The 26,899-nt window shown below is 39.9% G+C and overlaps 1 protein-coding gene and 1 non-coding gene across 2 annotated transcripts in view; both read right to left on the reverse strand.

The window, feature by feature from the left end:
- Positions 1-26,899, reverse strand: part of SF3B3 (splicing factor 3b subunit 3) — a 38,881-nt gene that overhangs the window by 6,609 nt on the left and 5,373 nt on the right. The window contains exons 4-17 of the mRNA XM_061386674.1: positions 26,366-26,538; positions 25,647-25,788; positions 23,476-23,588; positions 21,907-22,044; positions 21,014-21,117; positions 18,198-18,363; positions 17,594-17,689; positions 15,241-15,313; positions 9,347-9,498; positions 8,892-9,047; positions 7,997-8,152; positions 7,315-7,458; positions 5,062-5,184; positions 4,191-4,345 (exon numbers count right to left, since the gene is read on the reverse strand). Coding sequence (XP_061242658.1) covers positions 4,191-4,345; positions 5,062-5,184; positions 7,315-7,458; positions 7,997-8,152; positions 8,892-9,047; positions 9,347-9,498; positions 15,241-15,313; positions 17,594-17,689; positions 18,198-18,363; positions 21,014-21,117; positions 21,907-22,044; positions 23,476-23,588; positions 25,647-25,788; positions 26,366-26,538 — 1,891 coding nt within the window. The remainder of the gene's footprint in view (positions 1-4,190; positions 4,346-5,061; positions 5,185-7,314; positions 7,459-7,996; positions 8,153-8,891; positions 9,048-9,346; positions 9,499-15,240; positions 15,314-17,593; positions 17,690-18,197; positions 18,364-21,013; positions 21,118-21,906; positions 22,045-23,475; positions 23,589-25,646; positions 25,789-26,365; positions 26,539-26,899) is intronic.
- Positions 22,292-22,382, reverse strand: LOC133231204 (small nucleolar RNA SNORD111). The gene has a single exon (XR_009731083.1). It is a non-coding gene; the product is annotated as a small nucleolar RNA SNORD111 (small nucleolar RNA).

Raw genomic sequence — 26,899 nt, forward strand, 5'->3', positions numbered from 1 at the left:
ACCCACACAATGCAGAAAGACAAGGCAACTATGAGATCTACAACCTTTGTCAAGCGGAAAGAAATGTTTATAAGTCAAATTATGTGCAAAACAAGCAGAACCCAGATGCTCTTAAAAATACAGACACTTCAAAGTGCTGAAAGAAAAAACAGCTAATTAAGAATCATTTTAAAAGAATACATTACAAAAACCAGAACATTTTCTAAAAGACTACAATTAACACATTCCAGAGCTTATCTGGTGGGTCAGTGGTAAAGAACCTACCTACCAATGCAAGAAACATGGGTTTGAACCCTGTGGTCAGGAAGATTCCCTGGAGGAGAAAATGACAACCCATTCTAGTATTCTTGCCTGGGAAATTCCATGGACAGAGCAGTCTGGCAGGCCATAGTCCATGGGGTCACAAAAGAGTTGGACACGACTTAGCAACTAAACAACATTCCACTCCCATAAATATCCAAAATACTATGGGGGGTAATGAGCAAGGTTCATTTCTTTGAAGACATAAATCAAATACTTTACCAAATTCAGACTTAAATTGAAGACAGTGGGGGAAACCACTAGACCATTCAGCTATGACCTAAATCAAATCCCTTATGATTATACAGTGGAAGTGAGAAATAGATTTAAGGGACTAGATCTGATAGACAGAGTGCATGAAGAACGATGGACAAAGGTTCGTGACATTGTACACGAGGCAGGGATCAAGACCATCGCCAAGAAAAAGAAATGCAAAAAGCAAAATGCCTGTCTGAGGAGGCCTTACAAACAGCTGTGAAAAGAAGAGAAGCGAAAAGCAAAGGAGAAAAGGAAAGATATACCCATTTGAAAGCAGAGTTCCAAAGAATAGCAAGGAGAGATAAGAAAACCTTCCTCAGTCATCAGTGCAAAGAAATAGAGGAAAACAACAGAATGGGAAAGGCTAGAGATCTCTTCAAGAAAATTAGAGATACCAAGGGAACATTTCACGCAAAGATGGGCTCGATAAAGGACATAAATGGTACGGACCTAACAGAAGCAGAAGATACTAAGAAGAGGTGGCAAGAATACACAGAAGAACTCTACAAAAAGATCTTCACGACCCAGATAATCATGATGGTGTGATCACTCACCTAGAGCCAGACATCCCAGAATGTGAAGTCAAGTGGGCCTTAGGAAGCATCACTACAAACAAAGCTAGTGGAGGTGATGGAATTCCAGTTGAGCTATTTCAAATCCTCAAAGATGATGCTGTGAAAGTGCTGCACGTACTACGTCAGCAAATTTGGAAAACTCAGCAGTGGCCACAGGACTGGAAAAGGTCAGTTTTCATCCCAATCCCAAAGAAAGGCAATGCCAAAGAATGCTCAAACTACCGCACAATTGCACTCATCTCACACGCTAGTGAAGTAATGCTCAAAATTCTCCAAGCCAGGCTTCAGCAATACGTGAACTGTGAATTTCCAGATGTTCAAGCTGGTTTTAGAAAAGGCAGAGGAACCAGAGATCAAATTCCCAACATCTGCTGGATCATGGAAAAAGCAAGAGAGTTCCAGAAAAACATCTATTTCTGCTTTATTGACTATGCCAAAGCCTTTGACTGTGTGGATCACAATGAACTGTGGAAAATTCTGAAAGAGATGGGAATACCAGACCACCTGACCTGCCTCTTGAGAAATCTGTATGCAGGTCAGGAAGCAACAGTTAGAACTGGACATGGAACAACAGACTGGTTCCAAATAGGAAAAGGAGTACGTCAAGGCTGTATATTGTCACCCTGCTTATTTGACTTATATGCAGAGTACATCATGAGAAACGCTGGACTGGAAGAAACACAAGCTGGAATCAAGATTGCCAGGCGAAGTATCAATAACCTCAGATATGCAGATGACACCACCCTTATGGTAGAAAGTGAAGAGGAACTAAAAAGCCTCTTGATGAAAGTGAAAGTGGAGAGTGAAAAAGTTGGCTTAAAGCTCAACATTCAGAAAACTAATCCAGTCCCATCACTTCATGGCAAATAGATGGGGAAACAGTGGCCGACTTTATTTTTTTGGGCTCCAAAATCACTGCAGATGGTGACTGCAGCCATGAAATTAAAAGACGCTTACTCCTTGGAAGGAAAGTTATCACCAACCTGCTGCTGCTGCTAAGTCGCTTCAGTCGTGTCCAACTCTGTGCGACCCCATAGACGGCAGCCCACCAGGCTCTACCGTCCCTGGGATTCTCCAGGCAAGAGCACTGGAGTGGGTTGCCATTTCCTTCTCCAATGCATGAAAGTGAAAAGTGAAAGTGAAGTCGCTCAGTCAGCATATTAAAAAGCAGAGACATTACTTTGCCAACAAAGGTCCATCTAGTCAAGGCTATGGTTTTTCCAGTGGTCATGTATGGATGTGAGAATTGGACTATAAAGAAAGCTGAGCGCCGAAGAACTGATGCTTTTGAACTGTGGTGTTGGAGAAGACTCTTGAGAGTCCCTTGGACTGCAAGGAGATCCATCCAGTCCATCCTAAAGGAGATCAGTCCTGGGTGTTCATTGGAAGGACTGATGCTGAAGCTGAAACTCCAATACTTTGGCCACTTGATGCAAAGGGCTGACTCATTTGAAAAGACTCTGATGTTGGGAAAGATTAAAGGCAGGAGGAGAAGGGAACGACAGAGGATGAGATGGTTGGATGGCATCACCGACTCAATGGATATGAGTTTGGGGAACCTTCAGGAGATGGTGATGGACAGGGAGGCCTGACGTGCTGTGGTTCATGGGGTTGCAAAGAGTCGGACATGACTAAGCGACTGAATTGAACAACTTACCAACGTGTGTGGGTTAAAAAAAAAAAAAAAAATCAACTGCTAAACAGTAAAGACTGTCATTCTGCAAGAAAAAAAAGAAAATATCTGCAAATCATGTTATCTCATAAGACAACTGTATACAGAATATAAAAGAACTCTTATAATTCCATAATAAAAAGACCAATATATATAATAATAACCCAATATACCTCACTGATGAAAATGTAAAATGGTGTAGCCACTTGGGAAAGCAGCGCAGCAATTTCTCAAAAAATTAAAACAGTTACTAGCAATTCCATTCTTGCAGGTATACACCCAAGAAAAAAGAAAACACACACACAAATAGACCCTTGTACAGGAGTGTTCACAGCAGCATTACTCATAATAGTCAACGGTGCAAGTGAGTAGTTCTGAGTGTAAGTATGACGACCAGTGGTGCTTAAACTGTGTTCTCGAGAATTCTGCTTACATGTTTCACATGCAAGACACACAGCACACAGCAGCCTTCCCTGATTTTGTTCTGGGGGGAAATGCTCTGCTGCTTTAAAAAGAAAAGTTTGAAAATCTGTGGCATTGTCAAAATTGATAGGAATCCAGGAGATTGCACATGTCAATAAAACAACTAAGAACCCATGGATGAGGCTAAGGCTGAACAGGCAGAGATGTGAGAAGCATTCCAAGAACAAGTGCAGAGATAACAAACTAGGCAGGAACATACGGAAGTGTGCAGGGAGAACAATTCTGCTGGAGAAAAAGGTACCTAAAGATGCTGAAGCTTAAAAACAGAGAGAACAGTGATGATAAAGTTCCTCAAAGCTTCTGCAAACAAATCTGGGAGTTCACCTGAGTGTAATAAGTGATTCATATACCAAGAGGCCAGAGTTCCATTGTAAACACCAATAGTTAACTAGAACATGTGAATGACACTGGTAAACCACATTAAAGGTTTAAAAAAGAAAACAAAACCAACCACCAAAATTTGACCAAGTCAAAACTGACTAGGTTATCTTCCATTTTGCAATATAGACAGTGCTCACTCCAATGTGATCAATATAAATAATCTGTCAACCAGCAAAAGGTCTAAATTAATTTTGAGCTTAATATATAAGATATAACACTGCAAATGCAAGACACAGTGAGAAAAAACAATCAGTGATTCAACAACGCCTGCTATAACACTGATTCAACAGCATGGGCCTGGAAAACAAGGATCTTACATCTCAGAGACTGAACTACATTGCCAAATATGAAAACATGGCCCCAGAGTCTTAACAGAAGCTGAAACTCCCACACACGGAAACATGGCTACCAGGTACTCAAATCCTAAGCCCATGAAGGTCTCAATTACCACACGCCAGCCCCAGTGCAGAGTCAGCTCTCCGCCAGCCTCTAACGGGGCTTCAGCGGAGGGACTCTCTCACCTCAGGGTGTTGGTGGAGATGGCCACAATGCCCTCAGGGCACTGTTCAGAGGCGAAGCCAGAGGCAAACTCCAGGGTCTCATAAGACAGGGGCGTGAGATGGAAACGAGACTGGTAGGAATAGCTCAACCATGAGCGGCTTGACATGGCCAGCACCTGAGGAAAGAAAAACATCTCCAATAAGCTGGGGGAAAGCCCAAACATGGTATACTAACACAATTACCCTGTCCCCAGATTTCAGCATGTGCAATATCCCAAGGAATTTTAGAAACCTAAAAGGCTACCTTAAGAAAAAGAGGTCTGGAGAAGAGTTAGTACAGCTTGGTATTTGCTACAAGTGCTGGCTACTAGCCAGATGACACAGCAATCACTCAATCTCCGAGCCCCGGGCTCCATGCGTGTCAAGTGAGAATACTAACACAAAGCTGGAGAGCTGCAAGGATTCAACTGCAGTAACAAGAACCAGCAGGTCCCTCAGCAACACTGATGTTCTTAACTACAAAGAACACAATGCTTGCTGGCCTCTTTCACAGTAGGTCACAATACCTATACCAGTTTACTCCTAGGTAGTAGTATCCTACATGGGAGGTTTCCAGCTAACTCTCAGTTCACTTCATTTGCTCAGCCTCAGGGCTGAAGGAATCAATATTCTAACTCACCTACAACCTAATCATGGCAGTGCCACGGAACCTCAGTTAAGAAGCTCTAGGTTAAAGGACTCAAGATTTCCTGCATGAAGGAACTGAATCAAGATAAAGCTAATGTCCAACTAACTACAACACTGGTGAATTACTGACAGCAAGATTTACGCCACAGGGCTCAGTTGATGACACTAACATCCAAAAACACTCTCTGCCCGTTTCATTACTTACTGCCTCCTGGCCTTGCATCCGGACACGAAAGAGTTTCACAGGACGGGACCCCAGGTACCTAGTGCGGGTGTCAGACAGGTCCCCAGTGACAGGGTCCAGGACCGTTCTCAGCAACACACCGTTCTAATAAAAATGAGAGAGGTGGTTAAGGCCTACCCACAACGGAAGCTTCTTTAGCTACCCTATTTCAGTTAGAAGAAAATGACTAGGTGGTTTAAATATATAGTCATCAGCCAGCCATTCATTCATTTTCCTAAACCACTCACTTAGTTACTCAGCATTTACTAAGTGAAAAGCAGTTTCCTTTCACTGTATATCCTTAAAATTTTTTACCCTTTATGTTAGACCCTTTACAATTTTAAGATACATGTACAGTTTAACATACCCATGTCTATTGTGGTCTCTAAATACCACTTCCCTTAAAAAAAATTAAGAATCCTGAGAGAAATGCCTTATTCCAATCTGAAGCAAGAATGTTCCAGGTGTGTGTGGAGCACTTTCTTGTGCCAGGAGGAAGCCCCCAAAAATAGTGGGCACCTGTTAATTGGACAAAGGAGACAACTTCAGAAGGAAAATTCCCACTTTTCTAAATTGTGGCAACTTAGCATCTAAAAGAAAGACTGTGATAGTTTGATGTAAATATAAAAATCTGCAAATGTTATCTAAAATTAAAATAAAAACAAACATCTCATCAGTCTTCACTGGAGACTGCTATGGCACCAACCTCTTCCTCTAAAAATAGTGAACAAAGGTGGAAAAGTGAAGTATTTATCCAAGAACTCGGGTTTGAAGGCTGTGATGCAGTCCCCACGGCAGTGGTAGTAAACTGGATGCACCATCCAGAATCAGAAACACGCGCTCTGCCCTGGGGATGAGGAAGAACTGCGCCGTGATTTTTCGGGAGGCCAGCACATGCGTAGGATGGGAAGTAGGAAGGTACCCAAGAAATATGATCTGGTTTCTTTTTAACAAGTTGAGACAGTTATTAAAAGAAACGTGAGGACTTCTCTGGTGGCCGAGTGGCTGAGACTGTGCTCCTGACGCATGGGGCCCGGTTTCAATCCCTGGTCAGGGAACAAGATCCCACATGCTTCAACTAAGACCGGACCCAGTCAAATAAATAATGAAATAAAATAATGTGAGAAGATTAAGCAGATAAAAACTGGACAGTTTTATGCAGATTCTGAGTAGAACCAAAAGTAAAAACATTTTTCAGAACAGAAATAAAAAGGGAGAAAATGTGAATATGGGGGTATTAGATGATATTAAGGAACTTAAATTCTGTTAAGCATAATATTAAAGCTTCAAAATACACACACACACTCCTCTGTTACAGCTACATTCTCAAATCCTTATAGATGACACTATATTGGATCTGCCTTAAAGAGAAGAAAAGGGAAAGGCAAAATGGTAACTGGTGATGGGTACATTGAGGTTCATTTCATTAGTCTAACTCCTGGGCATGTTTGAGAATTTCTAAATTAGGAAGTAAAATTAAAAAGCAGTCTCCTGGGCTAGGCAAAAAAAAAAAAAAAAAGGATATGGTCAAAACCCCTGACACTCTCTGATGCTTGGGTTCCTGCCTTTCATGCCATGAAGAGCCTAAGTGCTTTGACCACAGGGAACATCGAGGAGCCCTGTCCTGCTAATGGAGCCCACCATGAGCTGTGAGGCCCTCTGTATCCTTGGATTCTGAATCCACAATTCAACCGACCACAGATCAAAAGTATTTCAGGGGGAAAAAAAGCAGAAAACTCCAAAAAACTAAACCTGAATTGGCTGCAAATGTACAGCAACTATTTATATAGCATTTACCTTATATTAGGTAATTAAGTAATCTAGAGATGATTTAATTAAAGGTTACGAAAAAAATACACACATTATGCCATTTTACATAAGGAACTTGAGTATCCTCTGATTTTGGTATCCAAGGGAGATCCTGGAACCAACCCCAAGGATACTGAGGGACAACTGGATTATAGTCTCACAAACTGCAAACTGTGAAAACCAGAGGCAATATAGTTCTGCCCCAAAACAGTCACTGCTAAGCAATTTTACCAGACTCTATAAAATACTTTTTTCCAGGCTTGATTTCTTCTAAATTAGAGCTAAAACAAGTGGAACAGAGAGCAAAACTGATCTCTTTTCATAAGGTGGGTAACTAAAACACAGGCACAGAAAACACCTGTATTAAACAAAGCATCATGAAGAGAAGACGCCCTGACCCCAGGAGTGAGTTTCTGGATCTCTTACCTGGAGTCCAATATTCAGGTACAAGAAGCCAATAGAGCCTCTCTCCCCCAGCTCATCCTGCTTCTCAGTCCCACCCATTTCCACAATACACAAGGATTCAGGCTGGGCCGGGAGAGCCTGCATGCTCAAAGGCTGCAAACAGTCCTAAAGAGCAAAGAGAAAATAAAATACGGCAAGTGACCAACTTTGGAAAAAAACCTACCCAGAAAAATCTAATTCTTAGAAGTGAAGAACAGCTCTTTTTCGTGGACACAGAAAACCTGAGGAATGAGTTCTCAACAGGTATGGGGTCACTAGAGAACTAAACCCTAAAACAAGCTCTGGAGAGGATTGGGCTTTCTCTTTTTTTGTAGAAGTGGATAATGGAAAAACTAAATAAGCAAAGGGTACCTCTTTAAAGTCATCTAAGGCTCTTTTCTGTAAACATAGTCTTGGATTTTGCTTTTGTTTGTTTAAACTAAAAAAGAGAATCAGGACTTTAGCCAAAGAAACATTTAGTAGTCTTGGATGAGTCATTTTAAAGCACTGCAGAAGATTCCTGAGGTGTGCTGCTACAATACTCAGAAGCAGCAGAAGTGTAGATTCAGGGCCCAGCCCAGCTGATCTCAGAGAAGGACATCAAGAATGGGCCAGGTGCTCAGGTTCCAACTGGAAGATCCTTGAAATTGAGGGTGACACTCACTGAGGGGTCCAAGGAGATGATCCTGACAGTGTTGTCCACCAGCCCCACAGCCAGAAAGCGAGACCGCTGCTCTCCAGGGGGCACATTGGCCAGACTCATACACACCACGTCCGCTGACATCTCCTTCCGCTCCGTGTACTCGTTCAGCTGTCCTGACTACAGGATTGAAGACAGAGAGACATCACAGACCACACCACCCCATCCCCAACTCTTGAGCCTGGGGAAGAAAGGGGGCTTGCTAAATAAGTTTTTTGCTTCCTCTCACTCTTCTTACTATAATCGATGACCAAAAATTTCTGTACTTGAGGTTCTAAGACTGAACTCTACAGGCTAATGGCAAGCAAAATTACTGACAAGATAATCAAGAGACCTTTGACAAGTATGATGCACCACAAATTTCCTAAGCCAAACTAGCGTCAGGAAATGAAAATATATCACTGTTTATCTGTTCATAAAAAGACTCATGGGTGAAACAGAATTCAAATATGGCAGTTAGAGACAAAACATTTCAATCATAGGTACAGTTACACTATACAAGTTGGTCACATCCAGAGATTTCTTGAGAGTGTAATTAAATATACCTATCCTTCCATATATAAAAGTAAAACAAAATTTTCTGAAACTGAATCAGATTACAGAAATTAAACACACAGCAAATATCTGGTAGAAAATAGCGTGAAGGTCAGAAAAAGCATTTCATTGCTGAGACGGCATTTCATAACTCCACTTTAAGAATTAAAGACATGAAGATGTATCCCCTCCAACTCCCAGTAAAGGCCTTTCCCTCCTCATTTCTCTTTCTTGTGAATATGTAATCTAGACACCTGGACTGCAGCTCCCATCTTCACCTCTGAACCCTACACTAAGTCCCACAGTGAACGGTAAAATAACATACGGGATCCATTTCAAAATAGACCAGCTCTCCTCCTGTTAGGGCGATCACCACCTGTCGCTGGTTGACCGCACATTTCACAATTGTTTTCTTCCCAGGAGTCTTCCACTCATTGACTCGCTTGTCTGCTCGGATGTGCCGAATCCCATCAGGATACACCTAGAGGCAGTAAGAGAAAAAACCCTGACTTTAGCCATTTAGTGATTAGTGATCACAAGCATGACCCTCACACCATCGGATTTGTCAGATCTAGAGGGACTGCATTTGAAGCACCAGTTAGGTCAATGTGAGTTTAGGGGTCCCAGGCAAAGTTAACTTCAAAAAAGTTCATGTTTCGCAGCATTAATTTCAAAGAAGTTCAAAGCTCATTAATGTGAAGCCAGCAACCAACACCACAATGAAGTCAGAGAAAGGACAAAGTACAGGAAGCAGGTAAGTGGCTCTCTGAGAATCCTCACCTGCACCAAGGCATCATCGCCTAGCAAGGAGCAGGACAAGGTAGGGGTGGTGCCCAGAAACCCAGAGTCCGTCACTTCTTCTACAGTCTCTCCGATGGACAACACCAGTGTGGCATTCACGAAGGACACAATGATGTAGGCATCAAACTCATCTGAAAAGCAGAGAGAAGAAAGAAGTTGGTTAGCTAAGAATTCATTAGCTACAAAGCCAAATGAGACACACTAAGCATTCTCTTCAGAAGCCTTCCAAGGCACTTCTTCTATGTGGAGTCATCACACTCATGTGGCAAACAGCGTAGGATGATCCGAAAGATAATTAATGGTCGTAACGGCCTACAGATGTACTTTGCTTCCTTAAATGGCTGAACAGTTAATAGAGTACACATGCCCACATCTAATACCTTGCAAAACTAATATTTTCCTGAGAACTTTGCTAGAAAAATGCAAGAGGACCAAGTAAGAGGAAGTTTTGAATACTACAATATTTTTGCATTCAAAATTTCTTTGTATTCAATTCAATATGTATTGAAGGTAGAGCTTCTTTCAGATGCCAGTCACAATCCATTAAATACTCCCTATAACCAAAAAAGGTCTCCCTCTTTTTCTGAAAGAATCTTACACAGGAACATAAGACCTAATGAATAAAACAGTGACTATTTTAGCCTCCATGAGACTGAGTCATTCTCGGATACGGAGTTACAAACTGAGAATCCTAGGATGCCCCAATAGGAATGATGTAAGAACACTGGATAACCAGGAAGAGGGGTGGCGGTGGGGGGAGGTAGCTTATATTGTCAGCCCTTGACCTCTCTAGCTTTTCATATTTAAAATCCTAATGGTTCAGTGGTCACAAGCAATCCAATTAGAATCTGCTTTTCATTTAATAAAATGTATTTGGATAAATAAACACCAATCAGTTCTGAAAGGAGGTCAGAGGCATATAAGCAACCCCAAAAGTTTCTCATGTACATCCCATAGTTAAAGCTATTTCCTACACATTCCACCCCACAATATAAAACAATTTCCGTGTGTGTCTCCCAAATCTAGAACAATGTTTGGCATAAAGCTTGATAAATGCTGAACAAATGTACATTCATTTTTTTGAAAGATGAATTGAGATTTTCCTACATTTTCTGTTCAATTTCCCTCTTCCTGCCCCCTTCACACAGAAAACAGGCAAGCGAGGGACAGAACGCCAAGTAGGCAAGGTAGTAGACTGGGGTGGCTAACTCACTCTTAGCAGAAGCAGTGAAAACTTGCTGGAGCCCTTGTTAGAGCCCAACATGATATGCCTGGTCCATCTCACTCACATCAAGGACACAGTTTGGATTCTGATTGCTCCAAAGGTGGTTCTGCTTAACTAAGATTATTCAGTAAGTTCAGCAGAATAGTGTTCTTTACAAAAGGGGCCATATGCAAATGAACTGGCCAAAAAAATTCATTCAGGTTTTTCAGTAATATCTTACAGAAAAATCTGAACAAACTTTTGACCAACCTAGTATTACTGGTGTGACCTATAGTAGCATTCTGAATTAGCAGGATGTAAAATCAATCTCATGATGTACTCTGCATATAAGTCAAATAAGCAGGGTGACAATATACAGCCTTGACGTACTCCTTTTCCTATTTGGAACCAGTCCGTTGTTCCATGTCCAGTTCTAACTGTTGCTTCCTGACCTGCATATAGGTTTCTCAGGAGGCAGGTCAGGTGGTCTGGTATTCCCATCTCTTTCAGAATTTTCCACAGTGTATTGTGATCCACACAGTCAAAGGCTTTGGCATAGTCAATAAAGCAGAAATAGATGTTTTTCTGGAACTCTATTGCTTTTTCGATGATCCAGCAGATGTTGGGAATTTGATCTCTGGTTCCTCTGCCTTTTCTAAAAACAGCTTGAACATCTGGAAGTTCACGGTTCCAGAATTGATGTTTTTGAACTGTGGTGTTGGAGAAGACTCTTGAGAGTCCCTTGGACTGCAAGGAGATCCAACCAGTCCATCCTAAAGATCAGTCCTGGGTATTCATTGGAAGGACTGATGCTGAAGCTGAAACTCCAACACTTTGGCCACCTGATGCGAAGAGCTGACTCATGTGAAAAGACCCTGATGCTGGGAGGGATTAGGGGTAGGAGGAGAAGGGGACAACAGAGGATGAGATGGCTGGATGGCATCACCGACTCAACGGACATGAGTTTGAGTGAACTCTGGGAGTTGGTGATGGACAGGGAGGCCTGGCGTGCTGCAATTCATGGGGTCGCAAAGAGTCAGACACGACTGAGTGAGTAAACTGAACTGAACTGAAAATCAATCTAGTAGATGGCAATCAGCATTTTAAAATATAAACATATAGAAATAAATATAACTTATAATTTGTTAAGGGTTGAGTACTGTCCTGCAAAATGTTTGCTTCAATTAATAACACGTGTGCACGGAATGAGTGGCTGAAAGACAAGAATCAAAGATCTTTCCCAATGGGTATAATCTTAATGGCTACACCAGGAATCCAGAGGAATGGTTCAATTTCCAAATCACATGAAGTAACACTGGACAAGCAGGTAACTGGTTTTAGATTATTTCACAGGCCTGGGGACACCTTATAAAATTGCTCTGTAAAACTGTATTGTTCATCATCTTAAAATACTGAGCACAGACATGGCCATCCCTGAAGTGGATGTCTTAACAGCTTACAATAAAACCACCATCAGTCTCTAAGCAACACCAAACTTGAAAGCTTTACTCCAGCTCTATTTTTAAACTGGAAATCTCTGGTGTGAAAGTTAACAGGAATTGCTTAATTTTAACATTATATAAATAGTGTCCTTTCCCACGTTCTCAACACTGAAACTTTCTATCTCAAAAGCTATGCCAGAGCAAATTAAAGCCAAACAATAAAGGGCTAAAACTGGGCAGGATTTCAGCTTCTTCCTTCAGTCAAGGGAAGAGGGTCTCCAGAAAAGAAACCACACATTTTTAACCTACATGCAGAGACTGAGGGGAGTGACGAAAAGCAGCAGCCTGCGTCCTTATCCTCCCCTCTCTGACTCAAGGCCCCAGACTGCTCAGGTATAAAAATAAAGAGATGCTCGGTGGTCTGGGTCTTATGTTTGCTGGGCAGTTCAACAAGCAGCAGAGCAAAGACTGCTATCTGAAAGCTGCAAATATCCACTTCCCTATGAATATTAAGCACACTGAGATGTCTATCCTTTCCATCCTACAACCAGGAGAACCAGAAGCAGATAGCAGCTCTTGGGTCCTAGGCAGGTTTTAGGTTAAAAGTTGGACTTGAAAACAAAATAAAGATTCAGTCAAGGCAAACGCCAATGAACTATTAAGTCTATGTTGCCTTCTTTCAGAGGTTTCAAGTTTCATATAAAACACTATTAGTTCCTTTCTCACTGAAGAATCTATTTCAGTATTAGACTGCATCTCTGTCTCAGGTTAAGTGGGACTTCTGTCTCAGCACTGCGGAAGCAGCCCACAGAAGAGGGGATGTGCCCTTCTTTCTCTTGTCCTAGTATCTCAGGCTCAACAAAGCCCACTCCAAGAGAAGAGTGAGTGACAACCGAGATGACCGAGGCCTTCAACATCTCATTCTCACTCCATATTCAGACTACTCAGTATTTGTCTTGCCTCAGCACAGGCCTCACTAGACTCAAAAGAAAAAAGCGGGGGCTTGCTCCAGGGCCCAATCTTTCAGTTACACATGGAACATATAAAAACATCAAGGGAGAGTATGAAGTTAAGATTTTCTAGCTATAGGCCCTTTTGGCTTAATGGGAAGCAAATTAATCCTATGTTCTACATTCTGTGGGAGAAAGTGACTCCTGCCTCAGACTGTTTAACACACTGGCAGATGGGGGTGCACTACCACAGTGCACATGGACAGCAAACTGCACAGTTACCCTCTGAGAGATGCCAGCAGGGCAGCCTCAGTATTTTGTGCAACTCCCTCTCCCTGGGTAAACTCTAAGACCCCACGGTAGACCCTAGCGATAGGTACACACCTGTGGTGATCAGCACCTTCACCAGCCACCTGTGGAAGAGAAAAAAAGGCTTGGTATTGGTAGTGTGCATCACCAAGTACCAGCCAAGGTTAGTAGTTGCCTGGAAGACTACATGCCATGTCCACATGTGTGGACATGTGGAATAGTAACTTAGGAAATCTGGAAAGAGAATGAACCGAGAACTTGACCTCTTTTATGGGTGAAAACCCAAATTATAGATCCTAAAGAGTAAAATTTATCACGATTTAATAATTTCCTAGATTTTGGTATTTAGAGGAGAAAACATTTTAGCTACAAGTTCCACCATGCAATATACCGCTTATCACTAACTTATCAAACATCACCCCCAAAGCCTTTCCTGATTCTCAAACACAAGCCTCTTCCCTCTCCTCTAACCCAGCCTGGCAACACACACATGCCTTTCACCATATCAGAACACACAATAGTTCTGTATACTTCTTTTTTAGATGACTGCTCTGAGAATACAATCCTATCTTAATTACAAGGCAGCACGATGAGAATACTGAACTTGTCCTAGGAAACCAAAATGACCCAGACTCACTCAGTCAAATGAACACTGGGTTGAGATTTGATACAAAGCTTTCAGTCTCTATTACCTATGTGCTCTATGTTGAGACAGTCAACAACTGTGATTTTCAGCCTTTTTCAAAAAAATGAGGAGTAGCTTTCCTGCAAATCTAAATAGATTTTACAATAAAGTTTAATAAAACAAAAAACACGAAAAAAAGGAGCACACTAGGTTTTATCACAAAGGCTCTTTCTAATTCAAACAGTCTAGGCAATTTTCAAGAGCCTTCATATCAACCAGCCCCCAAGCTAAAGGTGAACATCAACTCTGACCAGTTTATGACCACTTTATGAAGACAATACCAAAACTGGGGAAATCTTTTAAAACCAATCATCCAATAAATACCTTCTCAGCTAAAATGAACCTACTGATTTCCTATTCACTTTTTTCTTTCTACTCAGATAGGATTCCAATGCCCACATGAAGATTAAATTCACTGTGTATTCTATTAATAGAAAGAGGTTTCCCTCCTACACATTTCCCAGCTCCCTTAAACTTGTTCCATACAACCAAAACATCTAAAAAGCAGGAAGATTTCCAGCTGTTTTCTTGAAAAAGCTTTGTATTCTGGCCAGTTTCACATTCCTGAGGGAACAAGAGGAAAATGAGGTCTAGGAATAGAAATGACCTACCATCCCAAAGAATCAAAGGGAAAATGAGAACTGAGTTTTATTTCTAAGAGACTGAAATTCCATTGTCACAAGACTTTTCTGCTGTTGCATTAATATGCATTTTCACATAACTTTCAAAGTTTTAGGATGAGGTGACCATTTTTATTCAGGAGCTCAGCCTTCCTCTTTCTTCCATCCCTCCTTTTCCACTCAGCCTAAAATTCTGCTTCAATCAACCTCCACTTTCCCTTAAACACAACTACTACACCTATTGAAGAGAATAGTAACAAACCTCTTAATATCCAGAATACCTTCAATTTCACTGTGATTTCAACACAACAGGAGAAAACATCATAGAAGAAGCAAAAACTTTTCCTTACATCATACCTCTAACACATATGGAAAGAGTACCTTAATGATGAATATAATCAAAGAACCGACATGTGACAGCTCTATGATACTGAAGTGTGTATGCACTGAGTGTGAACAGCCACCCTGTGTGCCTCTTACCCATGTGTACAAAATGTAGTACGTGACAGCATCGTGATTGGGAGCCTCAAAAACATGGTGTTGAGTCATAAAAAGTCTCTAGTATATGAAATGACATAGAAGTATTATGAATGCAGCCTCTTCAGCTTCTACTGTCAGTGGCACCTGGACCCTCATTCAGACCTCTGGGAAAGGGCTGCTTACCTTCAATGTGCCGACGCACTGTCCAGACGGCGTTGGGGTTACCGGGAAGCTCTGAGACAGCCATTTCTGATACCTGACAGGAAAGGAGACAAACCACAGACCCACTGAGCGTGAAACTCAGCTCCTTGCTTACAATCACACTAGATAATACAGTCCCTATAATATAGCAGTGCTCACAGTGTACACTGGATTAAAACACTGGAACCAAGTAGTCAAACAGAACATTAAGAACCAAAAGGCTAGAGGTACTGTCAATTCCCAAAACTGACTTCAGCAAGCAGTGATGGAACACCTAGGATAGCTGCTGCAGCCAGGCCAAACGCTTCCTTTTAAGTATAACGTGCCTGCATCCCCCACAAAAAGCAAGCATGTGGGAATCAAACAGTCCATCTCAATTAGCATCCTTTCCTTCCCTTTGCTCCCCTAAGGCGAAATTCCACGTCTCTTCACCAAACAATTCAAATGCCACATCCTTTAGAAAAAAATCTTCCCTTATTTTCTGAGCTGGCAGTCATCTCTCCCTCCTGTAAGTTTTCATAGGAATCACAATCACCGCTTAGGACACTTATCTGAAAGTAATCTGAGGAACTGTTTTGTCCTTCCTACTTGATTTTTATGCCCCTTAATGTCAGAGTCAAGACTCCTCTGAATGTCGTATAGACTTTCAAATGGAATAAATAAAATATGTAAGATAAACTCAAAATGATCTAGAGGAGAAAACAAGGTGTGGACTAAACATTAACTGTCTATAGTATCCTTGCAATTCTTCTGTAAATCTAAGACTACCTAAGATAAAAATTTTATTAAATTATTTTTAAATGATCTAGAGATAAAAAGCAAGGCAGCCTATCATAATGTGCAATTAAACAGTGGAACTACATTTTATAGGAAGAACTCAAGAATATATATGAAAGGCATTTTATTTTATCCTTTTGTTTGTTTTATCTATGTAATGGTAGCAGGAGTACCTGATCATGGTACAGGACAATCTTGGGTAACTTCACAATCAATAAAATCTAAATGTCAAGTACGCTACACTATCTGACAGTGACTCTGCTCAACTGAGACCATAATCTAGCTGAACAAGATTCAACAAACAGATACACAGGAACAAAACAATGTCCAGCAATTTAAAAAATATTTTTGCATAACAGATTTTTAAAAATAGAATTAGAAAAAATTAGGAGGCAGCAGAGGACTCAAAAACAATGATTCTTCATCAGGTTCTTTATCTCGCAACACCGTACACAAAGTTTTGTTAATGCATGTATGCATTTTTTTGTGTGTGAGTGCTTACTTTAACCAGATGATAACTGGGATCCAATGAGCAGCAAGTATCTTATCAAGAACTATTGGTCTAAATTAGGTTCAAGTCATTGAAATTTTGGTGACTTGATGAATATTCGAGCAGTCAAAACTTTTTAAATCCCCCGAGACAGAGATATTAATAGCTAACGTTTATTGAACAGTTACTATACGCCAGAACTTGAGCAAGTGCTTCATCTGCATTCTCATTTAATTCCTACAGCAATCCTTAAGGCAGATGCTATGAAGCCCATTTTATAGAAGAGGAAACAAAAGCTTAGTAACAGCTATTAAGCAGAGCCAAAATTCAAAACAAAGGTCCCCTTGCCTGTGTTCCAATAAAAATTTACAAAAAACAGGCAGTGGGCCTCTAAGAGCCTGGAGTTTGCCAACCCCAACTGCTAAAAGTAACTGCCATAGGAAGATTTATTTTATTTCCAACAAAATCAAGCCCAGGGCTTGCTAAGATGCATCGACACAAGAACCATGATGAGAAAAGGATATGGGATTTGAGAAGATAATTTTGAATGTCCATTTCACCTAAAATGTTCAACAATAAAGGATTCATTAAATAAATTCTGATCCACCCACTGTGGAGGTATATTGCAAAAACATTAAAAATTGTACAACTTAAAAGCACATAGTAATAAGAAATAAACTTAGTAAGATACAAATATATACATACTGTATTTAACATAGTTAAAAATATAAGTATCTAAAAACTATGCAGAAGGATCAAGACTAAAATGAGACGCAGTAAAATGTGCCATGCAGACTTCCCAACCTACACACTGTGGTGAGTGAGCCTGGAATTAATAGGCATTTTCCCCTTTGATATCCACTTGCCAAATTTTTAAAGTGCCTATTGTGTTAACATGTTAATGATTAGGAAATTTAAACTGTAAACTTTATGGAAACAGGTAAAGAGGAAAACATTTTTGTTTCATATAAACATTGAATACATCTTTGATATCAGAATAAAGCCTTAGGCTGCTTTGCTAGCACTTCCCTCCAAACCCTGCATATGATCTATAAATTCCAATCTTACCTCAAGTCCATGCCTTAAGACTCTCAGAGATGACCGTGGTCCCCTACCACAGGCCACATATAGCTGGGGAGTGTCTTCATTGGCCAGATCAGCTATCTGCACAAAGAAAAGGGGAGGAAATGTCTACTTGTGCTACTTTCCCACACACAAACTTGATTATTCTCAGGGAGACAAACCACTTTTTTAGTTTATTAGGCTTAAATATTACTACTGGCCCTGGGCACATGGAGTGAAAAAAAGACCCAATGTCCCGAAACGCAAGCAGTTTGAAGCAGCAAGTTTTACGAACATAAAAAGCTTTTATCAGTTCTTTGTTTTGGTCACACAGCACGTGGGATCTTAGTTCCCTGAACAGGGATGGAACTTGTGCCCCCTGCAGTAGAAATGTAGAGTCTTAACCACTTTAAGCCCAAGGATTTATGTAAAGTTTTTAACCCCCCAACTGCCTTCAGCTGCTTCACCCTTATACCCTGGCGAGTCCACAGACATGCTGCTGAACCTCTTTAGACTATGAGGTTAATTTAAATTAAAACTTTAAACTCATTCATACTCAAAAACAGTTGGTTAGCACTGCTCATTATGGAGTGACTGGAAAGATCTGCACCTGGCAAAACAAAATGGGAGAGAGGCTGTCCAATTCATCAACCAACACAAGGTTTTTCAGTGGTCTTGGCTGAAAGAAGAATGTGTCTCCTTCTTCTAGAGGCATGGCAGATGAAAACTCAGGTTCTTCATCATCATCTCCAAGATGTGCGATTTGATATAAGTAACTAGGGAGAAGCAAAGATTTCAGGTAAAATATTTTCTGTCCGATGTACATTATAAATATAATTAACACTTCCATATGTTATACGTGAACCAAATGAGATTAACTGTGATAACCATTTCATGATGTATATAAGTCAAATCATTATGCTGCACACCTTAAACTTATACAGTGCTGTATTTCAATTTTATCTCTGTAAAACTGGAAGAAAAAAAGCCAATAAGCATTTAAAAAGTACATTTTCTGAAGATGTCTGCCATCAACATAATGCTCATAAATCACTTTAATATTGAGTTGGCATCTATAGTTTGAGATCTCTGCTTATTGACTAGGGTTTTTCGTATCTTTAAGAACAGGGTACATACCCAATATTTGCACACCAGCGTCCAATACTGCATTACTCTCAACAGCCAAAAGGTGGAAAGAACCCAGGTGTCCATTAACAGGTAAATAATACATGGTACATACATATAGTGGGTTATTATTGATAGATAAGAAGAATATAGAGCTGACACATGAACTCTGAAACTATGCTACATGAAATGATGAGCCGGACAGAAGGGTGAACGTGTGAGTGCACTCAGGTCCCCAGTGCTGAGGGCCACGAGGAGAGACTCCTTAATGGGCATACGGGTTCAGTCCGGAGTGATAAAAGAAAGTTTGGAAAAATAGTAGCAACGGTTATACAACACTGCAAATGTAATTAATGCCACCAAATTGAACATGTTAAAATGACGAATTTTGTTATACATATTTTACCACAAAAAGAGATAATGGGTGCTAAAAAATATGAATGTTTAAGACCTATTTATTGATAAGGAAAAATATTTATTAATATTCACTACTATATAAAAATACATAACTTATAAAACACTATACATTATCATTTTTATACAAAGATTTAAATATATATATATACAGGAAGGCTACACACACAAAAAAATGGTATCTTTGGGCAGGATTACAAGAGAATTTTTGCTTATATGCACTTTCCTAACTTTTCTACAATGGAAATTCCTTGTTAAGAAAACTAAAAAATTAGAAATGGGTGAAAATACTCATAACAATAGGCTAGGTTATAAACAGTGAGACAAAACAGGTATAAATTGGGAAAAGGAATAATAAAAAGACAGTTGGAATAAGCTCCATGAGGATGAGTTAAGGACATAAAGAAAGGGAGAACAACTGTAGAAACAGCAAAACTGGAATAGAATCACAGAATTTTAGACGACATTTTCATTTTCATCACACAGAAATAGCATTAGATAAGTCTTCTGCACGTGCTGGCAAAACCTGAACTAGAAAGCAAGACCATGGCATCTCATTTCATATGCAATCTGGAGTCTTCAATACTGGTTTTAAATTCAAGGCCAGAGTAGAGTTCAGACTTATTTAACTCATTTGTCTATGCTGCTGCTGCTGCTAAGTCGCTTCAGTTGTGTCTGACTCTGTGCAACCCCATAGACAGCAGCCCACCAGGCTCCCCCGTCCCTGGGATTCTCCAGGCAAGAACACTGGAATGGGTTGCCATTTCCTTCTCCAATGCATGAAAGTGAAGTCGCTCAGTCGTGTCCGACTCTCAGCGACCCCATGGACTGCAGCCTACCATGCAGGCTCCTCTATCCATGGGATTTTCCAGGCAAGAGTACTGGAATGCGGTGCCATCACCTTCTCCCATTTGTCTATGAAAAGCCATCAAAGACTGTAACATAGGGATGAGGAAATCATTTCATCAGGGTTGTGTCTTGTTTGCTTAAAGAGATGACCCTCTATAAAGGTTGAGTTTTACAAGACAATGAACCACAATAAGGAACTAGAGAACTAATTCAGAGTAGTACCACAAAAACTGAGACTTTACACTCAAATTGCTGGAATTGGCCCATAAGACATTAACAGAAATAGTAAAAAAAAAAAAAAAAGAAATAGTAAGGACAGCAAAACCAAGACAAGGAAACTACCTAAATGTCCATTGTCAGATGAATGCATAAAGATGTGGTATACATACACAACAAACTACTACTCAGCCATAAAAAAGAACAAAATAAGCCATTTGCAGCAACATGGATGCAACTAGAGATGATCATACTAAGTGAAGCCAAAAGGAGAAAGACAAGTGCCATATGGTAGCATTTATGTGGGATCTAAAAACATGACACAAATGAACCTATCTATGGAACAGAAAGGATGAACAACAGAGGTTCTAGCACAGAGAACAAAATTCAACGTCCTAAAATACACCACAATGGAAAAGAACATTAAAAGAAAAAAGAATGTTTAAAAAAAAAGAAATAGTAAGGTTGGAAAGACTGGTGATATGGCTGGGAAGCTGGTACTAATGAGTTTCAACTTCAGACTTGTACCAGTGACATGTCTATGGAACATCTATTTAATACTAAGTAGTTCAGCAGGAATGCCCAACAAGAAGTTCAGGAGATCACTTCTAAAGCTACTTTTTGCAGCTATCCACAGGTATTGATTTAAGCCACTAAAATAGAGAAAGTCATCAAGAGAAAGAACATAAAGGGAAGAGGGCAAAACTTTTGCTCTGAAGGACATAAAACATTCTCAGGAAAGCTACAAGGCCTTGAAACTACCTCTCTTTCACCAACTTTATAGTAACCAGGGTGAAATGGGATAATAAAAGGACTACTCACTGGTTTCCAAATTCTGATGCTACGAAAAGGAAGCCTGTTTTAAGCACACACATGGCAGCAGCAACAGGCACAGTATCAAAATACTTGAGCCGGATCTCAGTAACCTGGAATGGAAAGAGAAAGATTCTAGTATGCAGGCAAATGAAGCCACAACATGGAAGACAGTGCAGTATAATAAGACAATGTAATAAAACAAAGTGGCAAAAAAAAATCCTGTCCTTCACATCCACACCAGGAGTCAGAAAACTAGAGCCCGCAGGCTAGCCGTGCAGTTCACGGACTCCCAGTGGCTGCTTCTATGCCCCAACGGTATAGCTAAGTAGTGCAAACAGGGACCACACGGCCCACAAAAGCTGAAAATGTTCACTAGCTGGCCTTAAAAAGAAAAAACAAAAACACAAAAAACTTGCCAACTCTTGAGCTAAACCAGTATCTAAGAAATTGCCCAGTGCTCAATGCTCCTCCATGGGATAAAAGTGACAGATCTCGCATATTGCCAGTTTCAGGCGACAGAGAGCGAAGGCATTCACTAGAAGCGGCATTACCCATTCTCACATTGTATGTAATCAGACCAAAAATCTGTTAACCAGGGGGAGAAAATTCACATTCATATTCCAATTCCAAACTTTAAAAGCTTTAACACCTTAAGCAACTACTTTTTAAGGCATTCAGTTCCTGTTTTTTAAACTTGTAACTATCCTTTCTATCTCAGAGTAGTTGCAATGAACAAATGGCTTATGACACCACTCTGTAAACCGTAGATAACCATCAGTTTTCAAAATAAGGTTATTTAACTAAAATTAGGATGAAACTGTAGCAAGTTTTCTCAAATTAGACTAATAACAGCTAACATACTTTTTCATTTTTTCCTCCCTCCTCCATGCTCTACTTACCATATCTTCATCTGTCTCCAAAGTGATCTTAAAGATATCTCCCTGCTCAGTTTGAGCCAAAAAGAAAAACATTGATTTGGTCTTATGGGTGGCAGAGCAGACAAAAATCATTCCTCTTTCAGGGTCATCCAGGTCATTCTAGCAAAGTCAAATACACAATCAACATCTTAGAAATTAGGATTTCTTTTCTGGAATTCAGCACCTTACCAATAAGGATCAAACAGGCCACCAAACGCCTAGAGGCACCTGGAGTCTCTCCATGCAAGCTGTGATCCAGAGCAGCTTGCCAGCCACAGGATTATGTAACACAATAAACAGAAATTCTTGTCTACTATAAATACATAATAAAGCTTAGGTTAAAACAAAATGCCACAATTCCACTCTACAGCCTGATCAGATTAATAAGGCAAAAACTATCTCCAGAGAAAAATGTCAGAGAAGAGACATGAAATTTAAAGAATCATCATTTCAGGCTGTGAGTAAGACTCTTACCCGTTCACAGTACTATCCAAACCACCAACATCATCCCTCTTCTGTCTTTATCAACTTGCCCGAATCCCAGAAGGCATCCCCCTCAGCTGGTTTGTTTCTTTTTAAGTATTTCCAACATTTTGTATTTCTCTCAAAGGCAAAACATGTTTTATATTTCTTTGTAGTCCCAAAGTCAAGTACAGCACCTGGCAGTCAGGTGCCAATTTCTGATTATCTAAACTTAATTACTTAACACCATTCCAAAAATTTAACTTGCTAATCTTACCAAATTTTCTAAAATTGATGGAGTCTTACTCAAATACCATGTACTAGATAAACTATGTCTTAAAAAGATTTAACCCCAGGACCTATAAATTAGTATTAAAAAGATAAATAATCTGGGGTGAAAAGAGAGTTTGAGGAAGCAGAGATCAATGACAATTACCCATGTGCTGCTGATAACTGAGGCTGGGTACACAGAACTTCATTATAATCATCCCTCAACATCTGCACGGGACTAGTTTGAGGAACCCCCAGATACCAAAATCCACGGATACCCAAATCTCTTAAATAAAACGGGGTAGTACAAGGAACTGTCACAAAGTGTCATGATCCCTACAACTTATCTTCAAATGGTCTTGCCTAAAAAACACAGATACAAAAGAAAGAAAAGGCCAATGTAGCAAAGCAGTACTAATAAGTGAATCTAAGTGAAAAGTATACAGGATTCACTGTTTGCTCCTTTTAGATTTTTTCTATGCTGGAACGGGGTGGGGTAGGGGAGAATGAAAGGCAATTTATCTTCAATGAATACACCAGGATTCTTCAAACTAGAAACTTCAGGAATTTCAAATGGATACTGTTCATAGGCTCTTCAAGAATGAAAACTGTATCTGCTTTTTTAAAAGCTGAAGCACAACTGACTCCCAGTATCACGCTAGTTTCAGGTGCACAACCCAGAGCTGTGCTGGTTTTCAATTTTCTTTCTCAGATTTTGTTGTGCTAAAATACTTACTGACTTTATTACAAACACTTAACAAAAATTAAGTTCCTTTCACAACATAAATATATTTTCTCTTATGGTAAACAAAGACCTACCCGTCTCCTGGGAATTGGACAGCGGATATCCGGTTGGTCACCGAAGTTCTTATAGGTAATGTAGTTTTCGGAGCAAATCAGCACTCCACTTGGACCATCCGATCCCCCTGGAACTGTCAAGAGAAAACAAAAACCAGCAATGATTTGACACAACTATGAATTTAACCTTCAATTCCTTCTCTCCTTCAGCACGACTTAAAGGTGCCTGAAGGTGCTAAACATTCAATGTGTTTCTTTTCCCTGAGAGTTACACTAGACAAGGATGGAGCACCGTTTGGGTGATCTCAGCCTGTCCAGATATCTAATAAGGCATCTGAAAGTTTAGCTCCAAGCCCAGAACTCAGTTCTCAGCTTTGGACCTATAATCCAACTGCCTACTGGACACTCTTACATGGATATTCCATAGCAGGTTAAAAATGAATGCATTCATAAACCACTGCCAAGTTCCTTACCAAACCATCTCCTGGGTTCTCAACCTTAGAGAACACTGCCATCAACCAATTGACCAAACCAGCAAAAAGGATGCCATCCTTCAATTCTCTCCTCTCCCACATTGGTTCTACCTCTTCAGCAGTCCTCATGCTGCAAATCTCTTTTGGTTTAATGGAAATGCTTCCTGACCTTACTACCTTCCATTCCATTACAAAAATGTAATCAAGTGATCTTTCTAAAACATTCACCTTTAATATGTCATTATTCTTCTGCTTCCTCCACCCCAGCTCTTTACCTCCAATGATCCAACCACAATGAGCTTTCAGTTTTCAATGAACCATGTTTTTTCCTGCATTTGGGCTTTTGTGCATTCTGGTTCCTCTGCCCACAACAGAAACTCCTCCTCCACCCCCACTGCACCTAACTCCTAACTATTCCTTAGTCCTCAGCTGAGAGCACTTCTGAAAGCTTTCTCTAATGCACTGCCTTCCTTTCCCTGGTTAGGAACCCCTCCTCCACGCTGTCATGCCATGTGGCACACTCTGGTAATTTTTGTGTTACTAGTATGTATTCACCATTATACTCAATCTTGTATAAAAGGAGACACCACAACAAATTTTTCACCATGCAGTCTCAACAGATTGACTTTGCACACAGTGATCATAGAGGTTCAGTAAACATTTGTTTAATGAATGAAACCCTTGTAAATGAGAAGTATCATAATACAGTGTAACAAGTAATTTATATAACCTATTTTTTAAAATGCTTCTGCTTAATATATAGTCTCCTCCTAAGATTTAACACTCAAAGACAAGTGCTATTTTATATTTTTCTTCTCCAAAATCCTACCCAACAACAGACATACTTCATTTTAGACATCAAATGCAAATGACTCAAAACAGAAAGGACTGGATCACCCTCTTAGATGAGCCTGATACAATTTAGATACCACAAATATAGCTGTCCTTTAGTCTTTTAATATAATGAATTAAACTAATATTGATTCTTCATGGTGAACCTCTTCGAGCTCCTACAAAAATCTTACTTTCCTATGATGCACAGAAAACACTGTTGAATCTGATTTGCTAAAATTTAAGATTTTTGCATCTACCATCAAAGGATAACTAGGCTGTAAATGTTTCTTATTACTGTCCTTCCCCAGTTTTGGTATGAAGGTATATTAAGCTCTTAAAGTGGTACAACGGTTTTTATTCTTTTTCTGATCTCTCAAGAAATTTAAGGTCCCTAAAAATTCTGAACCTTAAATCTTCTGAGGAAAAGAAACTTTTGATTATTGCCCCATTTTAAAACAAATGTTGGTCTACTCAGGTTCTTAATTTCATCTTCTATCAAGTTTGGTGACAGTTTTCAAAAATATTTCTATTTCATCTAGGCTTTCAAACTGAAGGACAGTTTTATCTTGTTTCATCCATAACGTCTGTCTTTTCATAGAGTCAGATTTTGATTTTTGTAATGAGAGTGAAAGACTGACCACAGTCAAAACACCAGAGCAACCAACAGAAATCAAGACTCCAAGCTGACTGCTCTTTTTTTCTCTCCCCCATTAGAGGGTACGAGTTAACCACCACATGAATCTCTAACCTCCCCAAAACAGACAAGGCACTCAGGTTTACTATGAATAGATTACAGCTTCCAAATGCTATTAAGTAAACACTCCTAAGTTTGGGCATAAAATGGACCAAGCAAAATGGTACAAAGCAGATGGAAGAAAAAAGTACCTGTAATTAGGAAGTTTCCATGTTCCTCCAAAGGCTCACTGTATTTTCGGACTACATGATTTAAACCAAGGTCTAATTCATAGAAAGTAAGCGTCTGCTGGGTATTAGCTGCTGCTTCCCCAGTTGGATCATTGTCTGCTTCCTAGGTAACAGTGGCACAAAGACTAATCAGTACCATAAAATCAAGCTTTCAAAGCTAGAAAGTAAAAGAGTGGATACATGTATATGTATAACTGATTCACTCTGCTGTACACCTGACACTAATACAACACTGTAAATCAACTATACTCCAGTAGAAATTATTTAAATAAATGAACAAAGTTGAAAAGGGCATCAAGATTCTTCCATTTCACAAACCAGGAAACAGAGGTCCACAGATGCCAAATGCTTTGCCAAAATTCACACTAAAAAATGGCAGAATGGGAGCAAGAACCCAAGTTTTCTACTTCTGGGACCAGAAAACACTGCCTTCCTCTCAAGGGAAAGAATGGTATGTCCCATCTTTCACTATCTCCCAATGAAAAAATATCCAAACCACCACCTCACCTCTTTTTTTCAGGGCGTTTCCCCAACAAATCCCTGTTTACACAGGGGGACTGTTCAAACCAGAGCAAAGGCGCTAACATGTGGTCAGGTAAATGCTGAGACGCTCCCAAGTGTTTCAGAAAAGCATTTGGAGTATGATAGTAATAAAAAAATTGTGACCAAGTAAGATATACCTCATAATCCATTTCCAGACAAGCAAACATTGGATTTTCAAATCCCACATCTACTCCAACTACGTGATACACTAAAGTGTTTGCTTTGTGAGCCTCCAGTGGAGATGAGATGGTAAGTCGGGCTGCAGCATCTCTGTTCAAGATATATACCAATTTCTGTTTCTCAATGGCACCTGTGGATGGAGACAAAACAAAAAAACTCCAGATAATGAAAAGACGAGCTACAGAACAGCTAGATTTACATCACAATTATTTTCTAAATGATAGCCAGTACTAAACTCTATAAGTGCATTAACTTAAATTTTGCTAACACTAAAATAAAAAGGAGCAAAATTTTACCCTTCTCGTTCTAATAGAGATTTTTTTTTTTTTAATTTATCGGTGCTGAGTCTTAGTTACAATATTCAAGATCTTCACTGCAGTTAAGAGGGCCCTCTTTAGTTGTGGCATGTGAACTCTTAGTTGTGACACGTGGGATCTATCTCCCTGACTAGGGATTAAACCCAAGTCTGCCCTGGGAGCTCAGAGTCTTAG

The sequence above is a fragment of the Bos javanicus genome, chromosome 18 (genome assembly GCF_032452875.1).
Source record: "Bos javanicus breed banteng chromosome 18, ARS-OSU_banteng_1.0, whole genome shotgun sequence".
Taxonomy (NCBI): Eukaryota; Metazoa; Chordata; class Mammalia; order Artiodactyla; family Bovidae; genus Bos; species Bos javanicus.